Source organism: Bombina bombina, chromosome 2 (assembly GCF_027579735.1).
Source record: "Bombina bombina isolate aBomBom1 chromosome 2, aBomBom1.pri, whole genome shotgun sequence".
Classification (NCBI taxonomy): Eukaryota; Metazoa; Chordata; class Amphibia; order Anura; family Bombinatoridae; genus Bombina; species Bombina bombina.
The window spans coordinates 352,738,236-352,758,498 of record NC_069500.1 but is presented as its reverse complement, the minus strand read 5'-3'; the positions used below and the strand labels follow the sequence as shown (position 1 = coordinate 352,758,498).

Sequence of the window (20,263 nt, the reverse complement as noted above, 5' to 3'; positions counted from 1 at the left end):
ATGGAGTTTAAACCTTGTTCTTAACGTTTTACAGGGTGTTCCGTTTGAACCCCTTCATTCCATTGATATAAAGTTGTTATCTTGGAAAGTTCTATTTTTAATGGCTATTTCCTCGGCTCGAAGAGTCTCTGAGTTATCAGCCTTACATTGTGATTCTCCTTATTTGATTTTTCACTCGGATAAGGTAGTTCTGCGTACTAAACCTGGGTTCTTACCTAAGGTAGTCACTAACAGGACTATCAATCAGGTGATTGTTGTTCCATCCTTGTGCCCAAATCCTTCTTCGAGGAAGGAACGTCTACTGCACAACCTGGATGTAGTCCGTGCTCTAAAATTTTACTTACAGGCAACTAAGGAATTTCGACAAACGTCTTCTCTGTTTGTCGTTTACTCTGGTCAGAGGAGAGGTCAAAAAGCTTCTGCTACCTCTCTCTCTTTTTGGCTTCGTAGCATAATTCGTTTAGCTTATGAGACTGCTGGACAGCAGCCTCCTGAAAGAATTACAGCTCATTCCACTAGAGCTGTGGCTTCCACTTGGGCCTTTAAGAATGAGGCCTCTGTTGAACAGATTTGCAAGGCTGCAACTTGGTCTTCGCTTCATACTTTTTCCAAATTTTACAAATTTGACACTTTTGCTTCCTCGGAGGCTATTTTTGGGAGAAAGGTTCTTCAGGCAGTGGTTCCTTCTGTATAAAGAGCCTGCCTATCCCTCCCGTCATCCGTGTACTTTTGCTTTGGTATTGGTATCCCACAAGTAATGATGACCCGTGGACTGATCACACTTAACAGAAGAAAACATAATTTATGCTTACCTGATAAATTCCTTTCTTCTGTAGTGTGATCAGTCCACGGCCCGCCCTGTTTTTTAAGGCAGGTAAATATTTTTTAAATTATACTCCAGTCACCACTACACCCTTGGCTTCTCCTTTCTCGTTGGTCCTTGGTCGAATGACTGGAGGTGACGTAGAGGGGAGGAGCTATATAGCAACTCTGCTGGGTGAATCCTCTTGCACTTCCTGTAGGGGAGCAGTTAATATCCCACAAGTAATGATGACCCGTGGACTGATCACACTACAGAAGAAAGGAATTTATCAGGTAAGCATAAATTATGTTTTATACAAGAGGCCATCCATTTTCATAAAGGGAAAAAGGGGAGAGGGTGCAGGGTATTTGCTTGGCATATTTAAATACTATCCTGTGAAAAAGAAAGTAAGAGATCCACCATACAATTTCAGCAATTTTATCATGATCAGTATGAAATGGTATTTTAGACAACAGGTTTAACCCCTTCACTGATACCAAATTCATTTTTGTTAATATTGAATTTTCCAGTACAATATTGTGCTTAACTGCTCACGTCGATAGTATAACAAACAATTTAATTAAATTTGAATTGATTTAAATAATTTCTATAGCTTGATAGTTTGTTTTGTACTTTATTAAAGGATCATTAAACCCAAAAATTGTCTTTCATGACTCAGATAGAGAATACAATTTTAAACAGCTTTCTAATTTACTTCTATTATCTCATTTGTTTCATTCTCTTGGTATCATTTGTTGAAGGAGTAGCAATGCAGTAATGGTTTTCTAATTGAACAAATGGGTGAGCCAATGACAATCGGTATATATATGCAGCCACCAATCAACTGCTAGAACCTAGGTTCTCTGCTTCCCCTGAGCTTGCCTAGATAAACTTTTCAGCAAAGGATAACAAGAGAAGGAAGCAAATTAAATAATAAAAGTAATTTGGAAAGTTGTTTAAAATTGTATTCTCTATCTGAATCATGAAAGAATTTTTTTTTGTTTCTTGTTCCTTTAACCCCTTAATGACCGGACCATTTTTCAATTTTCTTACCCTTAATGACAATGGCTATTTTTACATTTCTGCAGTGTTTGTGTTTAGCTGTAATTTCCCTCTTACTCATTTACTGTACCCACACATATTATATACCGTTTTTCTCGCCATTAAATGGACTTTCTAAGGATACCATTATTTTCATCATATCTTATAATTTCCTATAAAAAAAATATAAAATATGAGGAAAAAATTGAAAAAAACACACTTTTTCTAACTTTGACCCCCAAAATCTGTTACACATCTACAATCACCAAAAAACACCTATGCTAAATAGTTTCTAAATTTTGTCCTGAGTTTAGAAATACCCAATGTTTACATGTTCTTTACTTTTTTTGCAAGTTATAGGGCCATAAATACAAGTAGCACTTTGCTATTTCCAAACAACTTTTTTTCAAAATTAGCGCTAGTTACATTGGAACCCTGATATCTGTCAGGAATACCTGAATATCCCTTGACATGTATATATTTTTTTTTAGAAGACAACCCAAAGTATTGATCTAGGCCCATTTTGGTATATTTCATGCCACCATTTCACCGCCAAATGTCATCAAATAAAAAAAAAAGTTCACTTTTTCACAAATTTTGTCACAAACTTTAGGTTTCCCACTGAAATTATTTACAAACAGCTTCTGCAATTAAGGCACAAATGGTTGTAAATGCTTCTTTGGGATCCCCTTTGTTCAGAAATAGCAGACTTATATGGCTTTGGGGTTGCTTTTTGGTAAGTAGAAGGCCGCTAAATGCTGCTGCGCACCACACGTAAATTATGCCCAGCAGTTAAGGGGTTAATTAGGTAGGTTGTAGGGAGCTTGCATGGTTAATTTTAGCTTTAGGGTAGTGTAGTAGACAACCCCAAGTATTGATCTAGGCCCATTTTGATATATTTTATGCCACTATTTCACCGCCAAATGCGAGGAAACAATTAAAAAAAAATTCTTTTTTCACAATTTTAGGTTTCTCACTGAAAGTATTTACAAACAGCTTGTGCTATTATGGCACAAATTGTTGTAAAAGCTTCTTTGGGATCCCCTTTGTTCAGAAATAGCAGACATATATGGCTTTGGCATTGCTTTTTGGTAATTAGAAGGCCACTAAATGCTGCTGCGCACCACACGTAAATTATGCCCAGCAGTGAAGGGGTTAATTAGGTAGGTTGTAGGGAGCTTGCAGGGTTAATTTTAGCTTTAGGGTAGAGATCAGCCTCCCACCTGACACATCCCACCCCCTGATCCCTCCCAAACAGTTCTCTTCCCTCCCCCACCCCACAATTGTCCCCGCCATCTTAAGTACTGGCAGAAAGTCTGCCAGTACTAAATAAAAGGAGTTTTTCTTTTTTTTTAATAAAAAAAAATAAAAAATGTTTTAGCTGTGATGGACCCCTGCCTTAGCCCCAACCTCCATGATCCCCCCCCCCAGCTCTCTAACCCTCTCCCCTACCTAATTGCCGCCATCTTGGGTACTGGCAGCTGTCTGCCAGTACCCAATTTGCCCCAAAAACAAGTGTTTTTTTTATCTTTTTGGCAATTTTTAAATGTTTTCTGTAGTGTAGCAGCCCCCCACAATACCCCAACCCCCTCCCCCTCCCAGATCCTTATATATTTATTTTTTTTTATTCTTTTTTCCCCCCTCTTCCCTCCTCATTGGTGTCAGTGGCCAGCTAATCGCGCGCGCGCACGCGCGCCCCCGCACGCTCCCGGCACCCGGCGTGCACATTGCACTTACAGGAACCGGATGCCGGGTAGCGATGGGCCGCCCACCCGCCTCCCTGTTATGCTCCCACCCACCAACGAACCGGCACCATCGCTACCGGTGCAGAGAGGGCCACAGAGTGGCTCTCTCTGCATCGGAGTCTTCTGAAAAGGTATTGCAGGATGCCTCCATATGGAGGCATCACTGCAATACCCTGAGAGCTGTTGGAAGCGATTGCGATCGCTTCCAGCACTCTCTTAGACAACTGACGTACCAGGTACGTCTATTGTCATTAACTGGTTGTTAATGCATGACGTACCTGGTACGTCAGTTGTCATTAAGGGGTTAATAGTGTAATAAATCTATTATATATTTCATCATAATTTAGCCCTTGCTACTGCATACATATATTCTTATGTTAATAATATTACATCTGCCAGAATCTAGTTATTATTAATTAGGATTAAATATTAATATTTAATAATAATTTTTATTGTTATTAATTATTAATGTTCATAAACATCCTGACAACTTGTAATCTGTCCCATAGTGAGTATATTTAGTGCAGAACATAGATCTACTGGTGCCATTGCTTCTGGTGGTGTGTATGCAATACAATTACTGATTACTATTCACAAAGGAGCAACTTCAGGAACACTCACAACAACAAAAATAGCAATAAAAGAGGTCAATAGGAAAAAAGGTTTTAATGAAGACTGATTTTATGTATCATGCTCTGACCTTTATAACTTCATCTTTGTCTCACTTTTCTTTGTGTTCAGTTTTTGGACACATTCTCTTATTAACTTACATTTTCTATTATTTCTTCCATTAACACTGATTAATGCCACACATAACTGCAGCCATATTGTAATCCTAAAGTGTCTTATTATTACAATGATTATTCATTATACATTTAGACAACCTCTTTTCACCACACCTCATAATATCTAAGGAAGAGAACTCCGCAGTTTTGAAAAAAATATACAATGCAGCATCTTAATTTATTTAACACATTAGATGTTTTGTTCAATATTACAATACAATGCAAAATTTAAAATATTAACCCACGTTATGGATATGAGCAACATGTGCCATAGCTACTGATGTTCTGAAAATGTTATATATGTTCATTAACATTTGAGAGACTTAAATCCTATAAAGATGATTAACTTTTTTTTTTTTTTAAACATACCTGAAGCTGAAGCATGGGGTTTGGCATTCATCAATTACTCTTTTATCTAAACGCTGGAAACTGTACTCTGGGCGACAGGGAGATGACCAATCAAGATTACAATCCCATTTAATGTCAATACCAACAATAGCACCCTAGAAGTAAAGAGAAGAAAAATCGAGTTATGCATTTATAGTTGAGGAAATAAATTGTAAATGACTTGTTTTCTCTTGTAGTCTGACATACTGGGTATTTCCAAATGTGTTATGGCCACTGTTTAAAAAAATGCATTCTTTATTCGTCTTGTTGGTATAAATGTTAACATAAGATGTAATAATTGACTTGACTACTGCAATAACCTACTCTCTGGCCTTCCTCTTTCCCACCTCTCCCCCCTTCAATCCATCCTAAATGCCTCTGCCAGGCTGATCCACCTTTCCCGTCGCTCTCTATCTGCTGCACCTCTCTGAGTCCCTTCATTGGCTCCCCATTCACAGCAGAATTAAATTCAAAATGCTCACCCTTACATACAAAACTATCACCAACGCCGCTCCCCTCTACCTATCCTCTCTAATAAACAAGTATACTCCAGCCCGTCCACTAAGATCCAAAAATGACCTGCTCCTTGCATCTGCAACTATCACCTCCTCTCATGCTAGACTGCAAGACTTCTGTCTTGCAGAACCTACCCTCTGGAACACTCTTCCCAGTGCTGTCAGGCTTTGCCCTAATCGGTCTTCCTTTAAATGTTCCCTGAAGACTTTTCTGTTCAGGGAAGCCTACCACCCAACTCAATAATAAATTAATTTCACTTACCTAACATTTCCCTCATCTAACTCTGTATTAACATCTTTCTCAATCTTGCAGTCCTCACCTCCTGTTTCTCAACCTCCTACCCTTCTAGATTGTAAATTCCCACGGGAATAGGGCCCTCAATCCCTCCTGTATGTGCTTGTAAATTTTGTCCTGTATCTTACAAGTATTGTATTGTTTTAGTTAAATAAATTTTATCCATGGACAGCGCTGCGGAATATGTTGGCGCTTAATAAATAAAGTATAATAATAATAATAATAAATTACACTATCTCTTAACCAAATAAATCCATTAGTTGAGGTTTTGATTGTTATTTGAGTATGTGTCAAAGCCTTTAAACTAATTAGGGATTACAATGTCCCTTTAATTTCAGACTTAACAGAAAGTATAGGGGAATTTTGGTAGATAAATGAAGTAAAAAAGATTTTCTAAAGATAGGTAGAAATCAAGACTGTTGCCTGGACACATGATCAAGAACTGGAGAGTCATGACATTGAGCCTAAGGTAAATATACCTCAACACTGGCCACCTTCTGCGGCAAAAAAAGACAACAGAAAGAAAATGCTTCTTCCTTTCTTTCATGAGAGCAGTAATGAAGGATTGTGGAGGCCTCATTCAGTCTGGATCCTCCACCATTTTTCTGAGTTATCAGGAAAGTTATAGAGACAAAGTTATATGAATCCAAGACAAAAACCCATATAGAGAAACACATACAAAAAAATCTGTGTATTAAAATAAAGGGTTGGTTTATTATTACTTAAAGTGACATAAAACCCCTTTTGGGTAGTGTTGTGATACATTAACATACAGACTAAGGGGCCTAATTATGAAGGTGCGGACGGACATGATCCGATATTGCGGATCATGTCTGCCGCACATCGATAAATGCCGACAGTGTACGCTGTCGGCATTTATCATTGCACCAGCAATTCTTGTGAACTGCTGGTGCAATACCGCCACCTGCAGATTCACAGCCAATTGGCCGCTAGCAGGGGGTGTCAATCAACCCTCAGAGCAGGCAGACAGGTTATGGAGCAGTGGTCTTTAGACCGCTGCTTCATAACTTGTGTTTCTGGCGAGCCTGCAGTGTGTTGTTTCAATTCCCAGAGTTTAATTATAGGAAAAGGGCACAACATAACTTGAAAAGATAGTTTTTTGACTTCTAGACTTCCAGTGGGCGGGCAGAGAGTAAGCAGGACAACTTCAGAGCTCCATGCTGCTCCTTGCTCTAACAGCATGAGCTATAGATCTGTTGATGCCCAAGTGAATTAGCCCTAGACAGGATTCATGTCTGGGCCACAGGACCACTGGATAAATTTATCTTTCCCCCACCGAAGTCACATATACGCAGGAAAGTGTGGACCGCATGCCACATGTTCCGGGTAAAATCTGCAACGGCTTTTTAAATCTGGAAACAGCAGCTCTGGATACAAGCCTATAAGGACTACAGTGGTAGACTGGCTGCACGGATTCAAAGCCCTTCTCTCTGGCCATAAGGCTGTGGCGAGTGGCCCTTTGCATAAGGACCTCGGCGACGATCTTGAAGTGCGGCATAAATTATATGGACCTAAGGAAGGCTAAATCACTACAATAGTGAGCCGGAACTGGCAGTGTATAATAATCATCCTGAGTGGAATGAAACTGCTGACCGGTGCAATGTGCCTATGTGTAGAGATCCTCTGATTGAACCGTAATGGTTAACGGCCTATGGGCCAAGTGGAAAAAAGCGGAGCAGTGAAAAATAAGCTGCAATCGAAGGTTAACGGCACTCTGTAAAGGTGGATAAATCCACAGATCTAGGCAGGACAGCGCAAAGTGGAAATTACACGCTTTGCAAGAACAGCTGTAAGGATCCTGTGAATTTAAGAATAACAGTTTTAGGCACCAACCCTCTTTAGAGCCATTACTGAAAACTGGTTTAATAGATTCAAGACTGCTTCAGTATTGTGGCACCGTGGTGGATAGACTCGTGAGCAGAGACCATTGAGACAACTTGGAAATATTAAAGTAAAGGCAGATTAAATCAGCTAATATAAGGAGCTGGGTCTGAAGGTGTATATAAATCACTACGATTGGGATGATACTTACTTGCCAGTGAATGATGTTTGTACAGAACACCTTTACAAACTGAAAAGTGCTGCCTGAATCATACCAGCTAGTGGATTTAGGGATAACTGGTTTAAAAGAGAGCAGTAGAAAAACAAGGCTGGTATTTAAACATGCGGTTGAAAAAGAATGCCTACATTACAAAAAGCTGAATAAACTTATTATAACTGCTCAGCAAGACAGTTGGACTCTCACTGGATAATTTATTGGGAGAATTTTGGTAAATTGATTTATTTTGCTGACTACAAGTTGAAGTGAATAAGAACTCCTGAGTAAAAAGGCAAGTGGCAATTACTTATTATGGGATATGAGAACAACTTTAAAGAAGAAAGAAGGAAGGAGGGAACAGTCTTAAAGGGACATTCCAGTCAAATATAAATGCACATATATTTATTGCATCTTTGAATAGAAACATATTTCCAATATACATGTATTGGCAACAATGCTTCTATTAAGAGTAATAACTGTTTTAGTGTTAACATTTTTCTCTGCACGCACATGTGAAGCATAACTAGATATTTTCACTGCACCCACATTTAAATAATCCAGCTCATCAGATCATCAGTGGGGCTTGTATCATGTCAGCAATTAACAAATTGAGTAATTAACAGATGGTACAAGCACCTTAGGCTCTCCGAACAAGTCGTGTTTAAAATGCTGGTGCATGGTGCATACTTAAATACACTTTTGAAACAGCTATAGCTTTTATTAGAAGCATTTTTGCTAATGCATATATATTACAAAATTATCTAGTCAACTTTTTACAGCTATGCTGCATCACTTTCAAGTGTTTCAACATTTGGATATCATGGCCCATTAGTATTTAACTCTAACTATTAGATTCTTGCCACCCTCTTTGATAACATTATTTTAAATTGTAAATGCATTAAAGATTATTTTTTTTTAGGGGAGAAGGGGAAAGGGAAGAGGGAAGAGAAAAAAGAAAGAAAAAGAGAAAGATATTCAATATTGATGTCTTAATTTTGGACAAAGTACATTATACATCAGTAGAATTAACTTCCACACTCACTCAGTCACCACTCACTGAGTATTTAGTCCCAAACCACTGGGTATAGTTACCTAATAAAAATAAACCTTTTTTTCCTTTTTTTGTCTTTTTATTAAAAACACTTTTACATTACAACACTTTGTTTATGGATAGATATTTGGGGTCTCACAAAATGTCAGCTAAATCTAAAAATAATGAAAAAAGGCATAGAGGATCTCCTGAATTTTTTTAAATGAATCCTTAACGTCATCCTTAGATCTCACTCTTACTAATAAAGATTCCCATCAGACAGATAGTACAACAAATATCTTCCCTGTTCCTACCTAAATGGATAATCTGCAAAAAGGGCTAGACACTATGGATTTGATGATAGAAAGCTCTCTGGGCTGGCGAAATTATTAAAGAATGCTCGCCAGTCCTTCTATTTCCTTGGTGGAATGATCTAAAGCCACTTTTTACCCTGAAAACAGGGTGTCTCGCTAAGGGGTGTATACTGCATTTTCATATGAAATGTGCACAACAAAATTTGTATTTTAAACATCATACAAAACAAATATTTGAACCATTCACACAAAAATAAGCAGGGAAAATTTGTATTGTTAAGGTGCATCAAAAATGGTAACAAAATTCTTCACCAATCATTCGCCTAGATAACGAGTCTTGCGTTAGCCTTAAAAAACAGCGTTGAGAGGTCCCAACGCTGCATTTTAACACCCGCTGGTATTACGAGCCTTGCAGGTACAGGTGTACCGCTCACTTTTTTTCCGCGACTCTAACATACCGCAAATCTACTTACGTCAATTGCGTATCTTATCTTTTCAATGGGATTTTCCTAACGCCGGTATTACGTGTCTTGGAAAATGTGAGCGGTACAGCCTCTCCTGTCAAGACTGTTACCGCATTTAAAAGTCAGTAGTTAAGAGTTTTATGGGCTAACGCCGTAACATAAAACTCTTAACTAAAGTGCTAAAAAGTACACTAACACCCATAAACTACCTATTAACCCCTAAACCGAGGCCCCCCCCCACATCGCAAACACTTAAAAAACATTTTTAACCCCTAATCTGCCGACTGGACATAGCCGCCACTTTAATAAATATATATACACTCCCGCCTCGCAAACACTAAATTTTATTAACCCCTAATCTGCAGCCCCCAACGTCATCGACACTATATTAAAGTTATTAACCCCTAAACCTTAGTCTAACCCTAACCCTACCACCCCCCTAACTTAAATATTATTTAAATAAATCTAAATAAAATTACTATTATTAACTACATTATTTCTATTTAAAACTAAATACTTACCTATAAAATAAATCCTAAGATAGCTACAATATAACTAATAGGTATATTGTAGCTAGCTTAGGGTTTATTCTTATTTTACAGGCAACTTTGTATTTATTTTAACTAGGTAGAATAGTTATTAAATAGTTATTAACTATTTAATAACTACCTAGCTAAAATAAATACAAAGTTACCTGTAAAATAAAACCTAACCTAAGTTACAATTACACTTAACACTACACTATAATTAAATTAATTACCTAAATTAACTACAATTAAATACAATTAAATTAAATAAACTAAAGTACGAAAAAAACAAACACTAAATTACAGAAAATAATAAAAAAATTACAAGTTTTTGAAACTAATTACACCTAATCTAATCCCCCTAATAAAATAAAAAAGCCCCCCAAAATTAAAAAATCCCTACCCTATACTAAATTACAAATAGCCCTTAAAACGGCTTTTTGCGGGGCATTGCCCCAAAGTAATCAGCCCAACATTAAAACCCACCACCCACACACCCAACCATACTCTAAAATCCACCCAATCCCCCCTTAATAAAACCTAACACTAACCCCCTGAAGATCACCCTACCTTGAGACGTCTTCACCCAACCGGGCAGAAGTGGTCCTCCAGATGGGCAGAAGTCTTCATCCTATCCGGGCAGAAGTGGTCCTCCAGACGGGCAGAAGTCTTCATCCAGGCGGCATCTTCTATCTTCATCCATCCGGAGCGGAGCGGGTCCATCTTCAAGACATCCGACATGGAGCATCCTCTTCCAACGACATCCGACGACATCAGCCAATCGGAATTGAAGGGACGCCATCTTGGATGACGTCACTTAAAGGTACCGTCATTTAGTCGTCGGATGTCGTTGGAAGAGGATGCTCCGCCAAAGATGTCTTGAAGATGGACCCACTCCGCTCTGGATGGATGAAGATAGAAGATGCCGCCTGGATGAAGACTTCTGCCCGTCTGGAGGACCACTTCTGCCCGGATAGGATGAAGACTTCTGCCCGTCTGGAGGACCACTTCTGCCCGGTTGGGTGAAGACGTCTCAAGGTAGGGTGATCTTCAGGGGGTAAGTGTTAGGTTTTATTAAGGGGGATTGGGTGGGTTTTAGAGTAGGGTTGGGTGTGTGGGTGGTGGGTTTTAATGTTGGGGGGGTATTGTATTTTTTTTTACAGGTAAAAGAGCTGATTACTTTGGGGCAATGCCCCGCAAAAAGTCCTTTTAAGGGCAATTTGTAATTTAGTATAGGGTAGGGATTTTTTTTATTTTGGGGGGCTTTTTTATTTTATTAGGGGGATTTTTTAGGTGTAATAAGTTTAAAAAACTTGTAATTATTTTATTATTTTCTGTAATTTAGTGTGTTTTTTCTATACTTTAGTTTATTTAATTTAATTGTAATTAATTGTAGTTAATTTAGGTAATTAAATTAATTATAGTGTAGTGTTAGGTGTAATTGTAACTTAGGTTAGGTTTTATTTTACAGGTAACTTTGTATTTATTTTAGCTAGGTAGTTATTAAATAGTTAATAACTATTTAATAACTATTCTACCTAGTTAAAATAAATACAAAGTTGCCTGTAAAATAAAAATAAACCCTAAGATAGCTACAATGTAACTATTAGTTATATTGTAGCTATCTTAGGGTTTATTTTATAGGTAAGTATTTAGTTTTAAATAGGAATAATGTTGTTAATAATAGTAATTTTATTTAGATTTATTTAAATAATATTTAAGTTAGGGGGGTGTTAGGGTTAGACTTAGATTTAGTGGTTAATAACTTTAATATAGTGGCGGCGACATTGGGGGCGGCAGATTAGGGGTTAATAAATATAATGTAGGTGTTGGCGATGTTGGGGGCGACAGATTAGGGGTTCATAAGTATAATGTAGGTGGCGGCGGTGTCCAGAGCGTCAGATTAGGAGTTAATAATATAATGCAGGTGTCGGCGATGTCGGGGGCGGCAGATTAGGGGTTAATAAGTGTAAGATTACGGGTGTTTAGACTCGGGGTTCATGTTAGTGTATTTCCCCATAGGAATCAATGGGGCTGCGTTAGGAGCTGAACGCGGCTTTTTTGCAGGTGTTAGGTTTTTTTTCAGCCGGATCTGCCCTATTGATTCCTATGGGGAAATCGGGCACAAGCACGTTTAGCCAGCTCACCGCTACCGTAAGCAGCGCTGGTATTACAGTGAGATGTGGAGCTAATTTTTGCTCTCGGCTCACTTTTCTGCGGCTAACGCCGGGTTTGTAAAAACCTGTAATACCAGCGTTGTCTTACATACCATCCCATTGCTAGTTAAGGGGATATGAAACCCAAATTTTTATATCATAATTCAGACAGCATTACATTTTTAGAAACTGTATAACTATTAGACAGTTACTATAATCAATTTTCTTGATTCTCTTGGTATCTGTATTTAAAAAGCAGGAATGTAAGCTTAGGAGCCAGCCCATTTTTAGTTCAGCACCTGGGTACCGTTTGCTGATTGGTGGCTAGATTCAAATCAAACAGTGGTAGTGCTGCATTGCAAATCAAACAGTGGTAGTGCTGCATTGTAAATCAAACAGTGGTAGTGCTTCATAGCAATCAATACAGCACTGTCACTTATCATGCTGTAATTAGTGATGTTGCGAATAGTTCACCGGCGAATAGTTCCCGGTGAACATAGCTTGTTCCCGTTCGCCGCGGCGGGCGAACATATGCAATGTTTGGTCCGCCCCCTATTTGTCATCATTGAGTAAACTTTGACCCTGTATCTCACAGTCTGCAGACACATTTCAGCCAATCAGCAGCAGACACTCCCTCCCAGACCCTCCCAGCTCCTGGGCAGCAGCCATTTTAGATTCAATCTGATCCTGCATTCTTAGTGAGAGGAGGGATAGTGTAGCTGCTGCTGATTTTATAGGGAAATTGATAGCTAGGCTAGTGTATTCAGTGTCCACTACAGTCCTGAAGGACTCATCTGATCTCTGCTGTAAGGACAGTACCCCAAAAAGCCCTTTTTAGGGCTAGAACATCAGTCGTTTTTTTTTGTTTTTTTTTGCCTGTGTAATTTTGACTGTGAAACATCATCAGTCTGCTAGTGTAATCTAATTGCAATTGCCTGCCTGCAGTGCCACCACTCATATCTGTTGTAACAGTAGTGTAAATTTTGTAAAAAAAACTTTTTTGACTGTGAAACATCAGTCTGCTAGTGTAATCTAATAGAAGTTGCCTGCCTGCCAGCGTGTGTGCCAGGCCCACTTGCCAACTATTGCCACCACTCATATCTGTTGTAACAGTATTGTAAATTTTGTAAAAAAAACATTTTTGACTGTGAAACATCAGTCTGCTAGTGTAATCTAATTGCAGTTGCCTGCCTGCCAGCGTGTGTGCCAGGCCCACTTGCTAAGTGCCACCACTCATATCTGTTGTAACAGTAGTGTAAATTTAAAAAAAAAAACTTTTTTTGACTGTGAAACATCAGTCTGCTAGTGTAATCTAATAGCAGTTGCCTGCCTGCCTGCCAGCGTGTGTGCCAGGCCCACTTGCCAACTAGTGCCACCACTCATATCTGTTGTAACAGTATTGTAAATTTTGTAAAAAAAAACTTTTTTGACTGTGAAACATCAGTCTGCTAGTGTAATCTAATTGCAGTTGCCTGCCTGCCAGCGTGTGTGCCAGGCCCACTTGCTAAGTGCCACCACTCATTTCTGTTGTAACAGTAGTGTAAATATTTAAAAAAAAACCTTTTTTGACTGTGAAACATCAGTCTGCTAGTGTAATCTAATTGCAGTTGCCTGCCTGCCAGCGTGTGTGCCAGGCTCACTTGCCAACTAGTGCCACCAATCATATTTGTTATAACAGTAGTGTAAATATTTAAAAAAAAAAAAAACTTTTTTGACTGTGAAACATCAGTCTGCTAGTGTAATCTAATTGCAGTTGCCTGTCTGTTAGCATGTGTGCCAGGCGCACTTGCTAAGTGCCACCAATCATATTTGTTATAACAGTAGTGTAAATATTTAAAAAAAAAAACTTTTTTGACTGTGAAACATCAGTCTGCTAGTGTAATCTAATTGCAGTTGCCTGCCTGCCAGCGTGTGTGCCAGGCCCACTTGCCAACTAGTGCCACCAATCATATTTGTTATAACAGTAGTGTAAATATTTAAAAAAAAAACTTTTTTGACTGTGAAACATCAGTCTGCTAGTGTAATCTAATTGCAGTTGCCTGCCTGCCAGCGTGTGTGCCAGGCCCACTTGCCAATTAGTGCCACCAATCATATTTGTTATAACAGTAGTGTAAATATTTAAAAAAAAAAACTTTTTTGACTGTGAAACATCAGTCTGCTAGTGTAATCTAATTGCAGTTGCCTGCCTGCCAGCGTGTGTGCCAGGCCCACTTGCCAAGTTAGTGCCACCACTCATATTTGTTGTAACAGTAGTGTAAATATTTAAAAAAAAAACTTTTTTGACTGTGAAACATCAGTCTGCTAGTGTAATCTAATTGCAGTTGCCTGCCTGCCAGCGTGTGTGCCAGGCCCACTTGCTAAGTGCCACCACTCATTTCTGTTGTAACAGTAGTGTAAATATTTAAAAAAAAAACTTTTTTGACTGTGAAACATCAGTCTGCTAGTGTAATCTAATTGCAGTTGCCTGCCTGCCAGCGTGTGTGCCAGGCCCACTTGCCAAGTTAGTGCCACCACTCATATTTGTTGTAACAGTAGTGTAAATATTTTTTTAAAAAACTTTTTTGACTGTGAAACATCAGTCTGCTAGTGTAATCTAATTGCAGTTGCCTGCCTGCCAGCGTGTGTGCCAGGCCCACTTGCCAACTAGTGCCACCAATCATATTTGTTATAACAGTAGTGTAAATATTTAAAAAAAAAACTTTTTTGACTGTGAAACATCAGTCTGCTAGTGTAATCTAATTGAAGTTGCCTGCCTGCCAGCATGTGTGCCAGGCCCACTTGCCAAGTTAGTGCCACCACTCCTATTTGTTGTAACAGTAGTGTAAATATTTTAAAAAAAAACTTTTTTGACTGTGAAACATCAGTCTGCTAGAGTAATCTATTTGAAGTTGCCTGACTGCCAGCGTGTGTGCCAGGCCCACTTGCCAAGTTAGTGGCACCACTCATATTTGTTGTAACAGTAGTGTAAATATTTAAAAAATAACTTTTTGACTGTGAAACATCAGTCTGCTAGTGTAATCTTATTGCAGTTGCCTGCCTGCCAGCGTGTGTGCCAGGCCCACTTGCCAAGTTAGTGGTACCACTCATATTTGTTGTAACAGTAGTGTAAATATTTAAAAAATAAACATTTTTGACTGTGAAACATCAGTCTGCTTTTTTGTGTCAGGCTCACAGCATATACTGTGCCCACTTGCCCAGTGCCACCACTCATATCTTGTTTAATAGTGATGTAAGTGTACATTTAAAAAAATAAACTTTTTAGATTGTGAAACATCAGTCTGCTTTTTTGTGTCAGGCTCACAGCGTATACTGTGCCCACTTGCCCAGTGGCACCAATCATATTTTGTTTAATAGTAGTGTAAGTGTACATTTAAAAAAAAAATGACAGGCAGAGGCAGGCCACCCCGCAGGTGCCGTTGTGGTTGTGGTGCTGTGATTCCCTTTGACCATACAATAATGCCCAGTGTTCAGAGGCCACATACCATGAACGCGAAAAGTTCTGAGGAGGACCTAGTTGACTGGCTAACACAGGACACCCAATCTTCTACAGCTTCCGCTCGGAACCTTGACGCTCCATCCACCTCCAGCTTAGCTTCGGGCACCTCTCAAGTGACCAGTGCCACTCGCCCGCCTGCCGCAACCACCAACACTAGCACCACAGCCGCTTCACTTGATCTGTCAGAGGAGTTATTTACACATCAGTTGGAAGAAATGAGTGATGCGCAACCATCATTGACAGAGGATGTAGATAACAGTGATATGTCTCAGTCAGGCAGCATTACAGACATGGACGTATGGTGTGATGATGATGATGTTGTACCCGCTGCTGCTTCCTTTGTTGATTTGTCAGATACAAGTGAAGCGGTTGATGATGACGATGCGTCCGTGTATGTCATGTGGGTGCCCGCTAGAAGAGAAGAAGAAGAGGGGGAAAGTTCAGATGGGGAGACAGAGAGGAGGAGGAGGAGATGAGTTGGAAGCAGGGGGAGGTCATCGCAAGGAGCTAGTGGCACAGTCAGACAGCATGCATCGGCACCCATGGTCAGCCAGCCGTCATCGCAGAGCTCAGCAGTGTGGTATTTTTTTTGTGTGTCTGCCTCTGACAACAGCAATGCCATTTGCAACCTGTGCCAAAGGAAACTGAGTCGTGGGAAGTCCAACACCCACCTAGGTACAACTACTTTGCGAAGGCACATGATCTCACATCACAAACGCCGATGGGATCAACACATGAGTAGAAGCAGCACACAAACTCAAAGCCGCCATCCTCCTCCTGGTCCAGCATCTTCAGCCACGTCAACCACTGCTGTACTCCTTGCCCCCTCTCAACCATCCGCCACTCCGTCTCTCTTCCGTAGCAGTTCCTGCTCATCTGCCCACAGTAAGGTGTCTGTCAAGGACATGTTTGAGCGTAAGAAGCCAATGTCCCAAAGTCACCCCCTTGCCCGGCATCTGACAGCTGGCTTGTCTGAACTCTTAACCCGCCATCTTTTACCATACAAGCTGGTGGAGTCTGAGGCGTTTAAAAAATTTGTATCTATTGGGACACCGCAGTGGAAGGTACCCGGCCGAAATTTCTTTTCACAAAAGGCAATCCCCAACCTGTACTTTATTGTGCGAAAGGAAGTAATGGCATGTCTGGCATACAGTGTTGGGGCAAGGGTCCATCTGACCACTGATAGCTGGTCTGCAAAGCATGGTCAGGGCAGGTATATCACCTACACTGCGCATTGGGTAAACCTGCTGACGGCTGACAAGCATGGAATTCGTGGCTCTGCAGAGGAGTTGGTGACACCTCCTCTACTCCTCCTACTCCATCCTCTTCCATAACTTCTTCCTCGGCTGAGTCCTCTTCTGCTGCTGCATCTTGCTCCACATCAACGGCACTCCCCCAGCTCCGCAGGTACTATTCCACATCCAGGATATGGCAGTGTCACGCCGTCTTGGGGTTGACTTGCCTGGAAGCAGAGAGTCACACCAGAACAGCACTCCTGTCCACCCTGAACGCACAGGTGGATCAGTGGCTGACTCCACACCAACTGGAGATCGGCAAAGTGGTTTCTGACAACGGAAGTAATTTGGTGGCGGCATTGAAATTGGGCAAGTTGACACATGTGCCATACATGGCACATGTGTGTAATCTGATCGTACAACGCTTTGTGCATAAGTACCCAGGCTTACAGGACGTCCTGAAGCAGGCCAGGAAGGTGTGTGGCCATTTCAGGTGTTCCTACACGGCCATGGCGAATTTTGCAGATATCCAGCGGCGAAACAACATGCCAGTGAGGCGCTTGATTTGCGACAGCCCGACACGTTGGAATTCAACACTCCTAATATTCGACCGCCTGCTCCAACAAGAAAAAGCCGTTAACGAGTATTTGTATGACCAGGGTGCTAGGACAGCCTCTGCGGAGCTGGGTATTTTTTTGCCAAGTTACTGGATGCTCATGCGCAATGCCTGTAGGCTCATGCGTCCTTTTGAAGAGGTGAAAAACCTAGTCAGTCGCACCGAAGGCACCATCAGCGACATCATACCATTTGTTTTCTTCCTGGAGCGTGCCCTGCGAAGAGTGCTGGATAAGGCCGTAGATGAGCATGAAGAGGAAGAGTTGTGGTCACCATCACCACCAGAAACAGCCTTATCAGCATCGCTTGCTGGACCAGCGGCAACGCTGGAAGAGGATTGTGAGGAAGAGGAGTCAGACGAGGAATGTGGCTTTGAGGAGGAGGAGGAGGAGGAGGAGGAGGAGGAGGAAGACCAACCACAACAGGCATCCCAGGGTGCTCGTTGTCACCTATCTGGTACCCATGGTGTTGTACGTGGCTGGGGGGAAGAACATACCTTCAGTGAGATCACTGAGGACGAGGAACGGGACATGAGTAGCTTGGCATCCAAACTTGTGCAAATGGGGTCTTTCATGCTGTCGTGCCTGTTGAGTGACCCTCGTATAAAAAAACTGAAGGAAAACGACATGTACTGGGTGTCCACGCTACTAGACCCCCGGTATAAGCATAAAGTGCCTGAAATGTTACCAAATTCCCACAAGTCGGAAAGGATGCAGCAGTTCCAAAATAAATTAAAAAGTATGCTTTACACAGCGTATAAGGGTGATGTCACAGCACAACGGGAATCATCTAACAGGGGAAGAGGTGAAAGTAATCCTCCGACTCCCACGACCACGCCAGCAAGGACAGGATGCTTAACAGACGTGTTGTTGATGGAGGACATGCAGAGCTTTTTAACTCCTATGCATCGCCACAGCCCTTCGGGGTCCACCCTCAGAGAATGACTCGACCGACAGGTAGCAGACTATATCGCCTTAACTGCAGATCTCGACACTCTGAGGAGCGATGAACCCCTTGACTACTGGGTGTGCAGGCTTGACCTGTAGCCTGAGCTATCACAATTTGCTATAGAACTTCTGGCCTGCCCCGCTTCAAGTGTCCTGTCAGAAAGGACCTTCAGTGCAGCAGGAGGTATTGTCACTGAGAAGAGAAGTCGGCTAGGTCAAAAAAGTCTAGATTACCTCACCTTTATTAAGATGAATGAGGGATGGATCCCGAAGGGACTGACATTGGGCGATACATTCGAGTAAAAAAGGCCTAATGAGATGATCTGCCTTGGGCTATAAATGGTCCACAAGCTGCTGTATGTTATCTTCGAATGCCGGATGACTTGCGTGACTTATCCGCCACCAACTAGTGTTCAAGCCGCAATGTTTTAGGGCACTTTCTGCCAGGGAAACAAACATCAATTTTTCTGGCCGCTGCTACAGCAGCGGCTGCAACAATACCTAATTTTTCCGGCATGTGTACATGCCAAATTTTTCAGGCCTCTGGTGCTGCACTGTGGCTTCAAAAAACAAAACAAAAAAAAAGGCACGTAACAGGGATTAAAGTGATAGGAATAGTACTACTTAACACACTACTCATATCTGGTGGCACAGTAGATTGCACGCGCAGTGCCCCAAATTTGAAGTAGGAGGACCGACCAAGCATCTTTTTCCATCTCCTGCCTGGTTCCTAAAATCCATGCCATATACACGTCCCCTGGTGCCGCAACTGCCTCTGGGAACCTTACCATGGGTCCCAGACCGCACGTCTTGTAATTCTATGTCTGGGAAATTATCTATCTATCAAATCTATCTATTTATCTATCAAATCTATCTATCTATCGAATCTATCAAATGTATCTATTGATCTATCTATCTAATCTATGTATCTATCTATCTATCAAATCTATCTATCTCGTGGCCGGACCGACCAAGCATCTTTTTCCATCTCCCGGTTCCAAAAATCCATGCCATATACACGTCCCCTGATAGGGGACACCATAGGGATTAAACTGATAGGAATAGTACTACTTAACACACCTTATAATAACGCAGTGAGAGGCAACACAGAGAGAGGAGTCTGAAGAAGAGGAGTCAGAGGAGGAAGGTGACTTTGAGGAGGTGGAAGACCAAACACAGCAGGCGTCCCAGGGGGCTTGTTGTCACCTTTCGGGGACCCTTGGTGTTGTACATGGCTGGGTGGAGGAAGAGACCTTCAATGACATCAGTGAGGACAAGGAACGGGACATGGCTAGTTTGGTATCCAACCTTGTGCAAATGGGGAGTTTGCGGTTGTGCAAATGGACTGTTTGTGGTTGTTTGCGGTGCGTTAAAGGGACAGTCTAGGCCAAAATAAACTTTCAGGATTCAGATAGAGCATGTAATTTTAAACAATTTTCCAATTTACTTTTATCACCAATTTTGCTTTGTTTTCTTGGTATTCTTATTTGAAAGCTTAACCTAGGAGGTTCATATGTTAATTTCTTAGACCTTGAAGCCCACCTCTTTCAGATTGCATTTTAACAGTTTTTCACCACTAGAGGGTGTTAGTTCACGTATTTCATATAGATAACACTGTGCTCGTGCACGAGAAGTTATCTGTGAGCAGGCACTGATTGGCTAGACTGCAAGTCTGTCAAAAGAACTGAAAAAAGGGGCAGTTTGCAGAGGCTTAGATACAAGATAATCACAGAGGTTAAAAGTATATTATTATAAATGTGTTAGTTATGCAAAACTGGGAAATGGGTAATAAAGGGATTATCTATCTTTTTTTTTTTTTTTTAAATATTCTTTATTAAGGTTTCAAATAA

At 40.8% G+C, this 20,263-nt stretch overlaps 1 protein-coding gene across 1 annotated transcript in view; it reads right to left on the bottom strand.

Annotated features, from left to right (window-relative positions):
* Nucleotides 1-20,263, bottom strand: part of LOC128646952 (P2X purinoceptor 7-like) — a 730,384-nt gene that overhangs the window by 116,350 nt on the left and 593,771 nt on the right. The window contains exon 9 of the mRNA XM_053699762.1: nucleotides 4,743-4,876. Coding sequence (XP_053555737.1) covers nucleotides 4,743-4,876 — 134 coding nt within the window. The remainder of the gene's footprint in view (nucleotides 1-4,742; nucleotides 4,877-20,263) is intronic.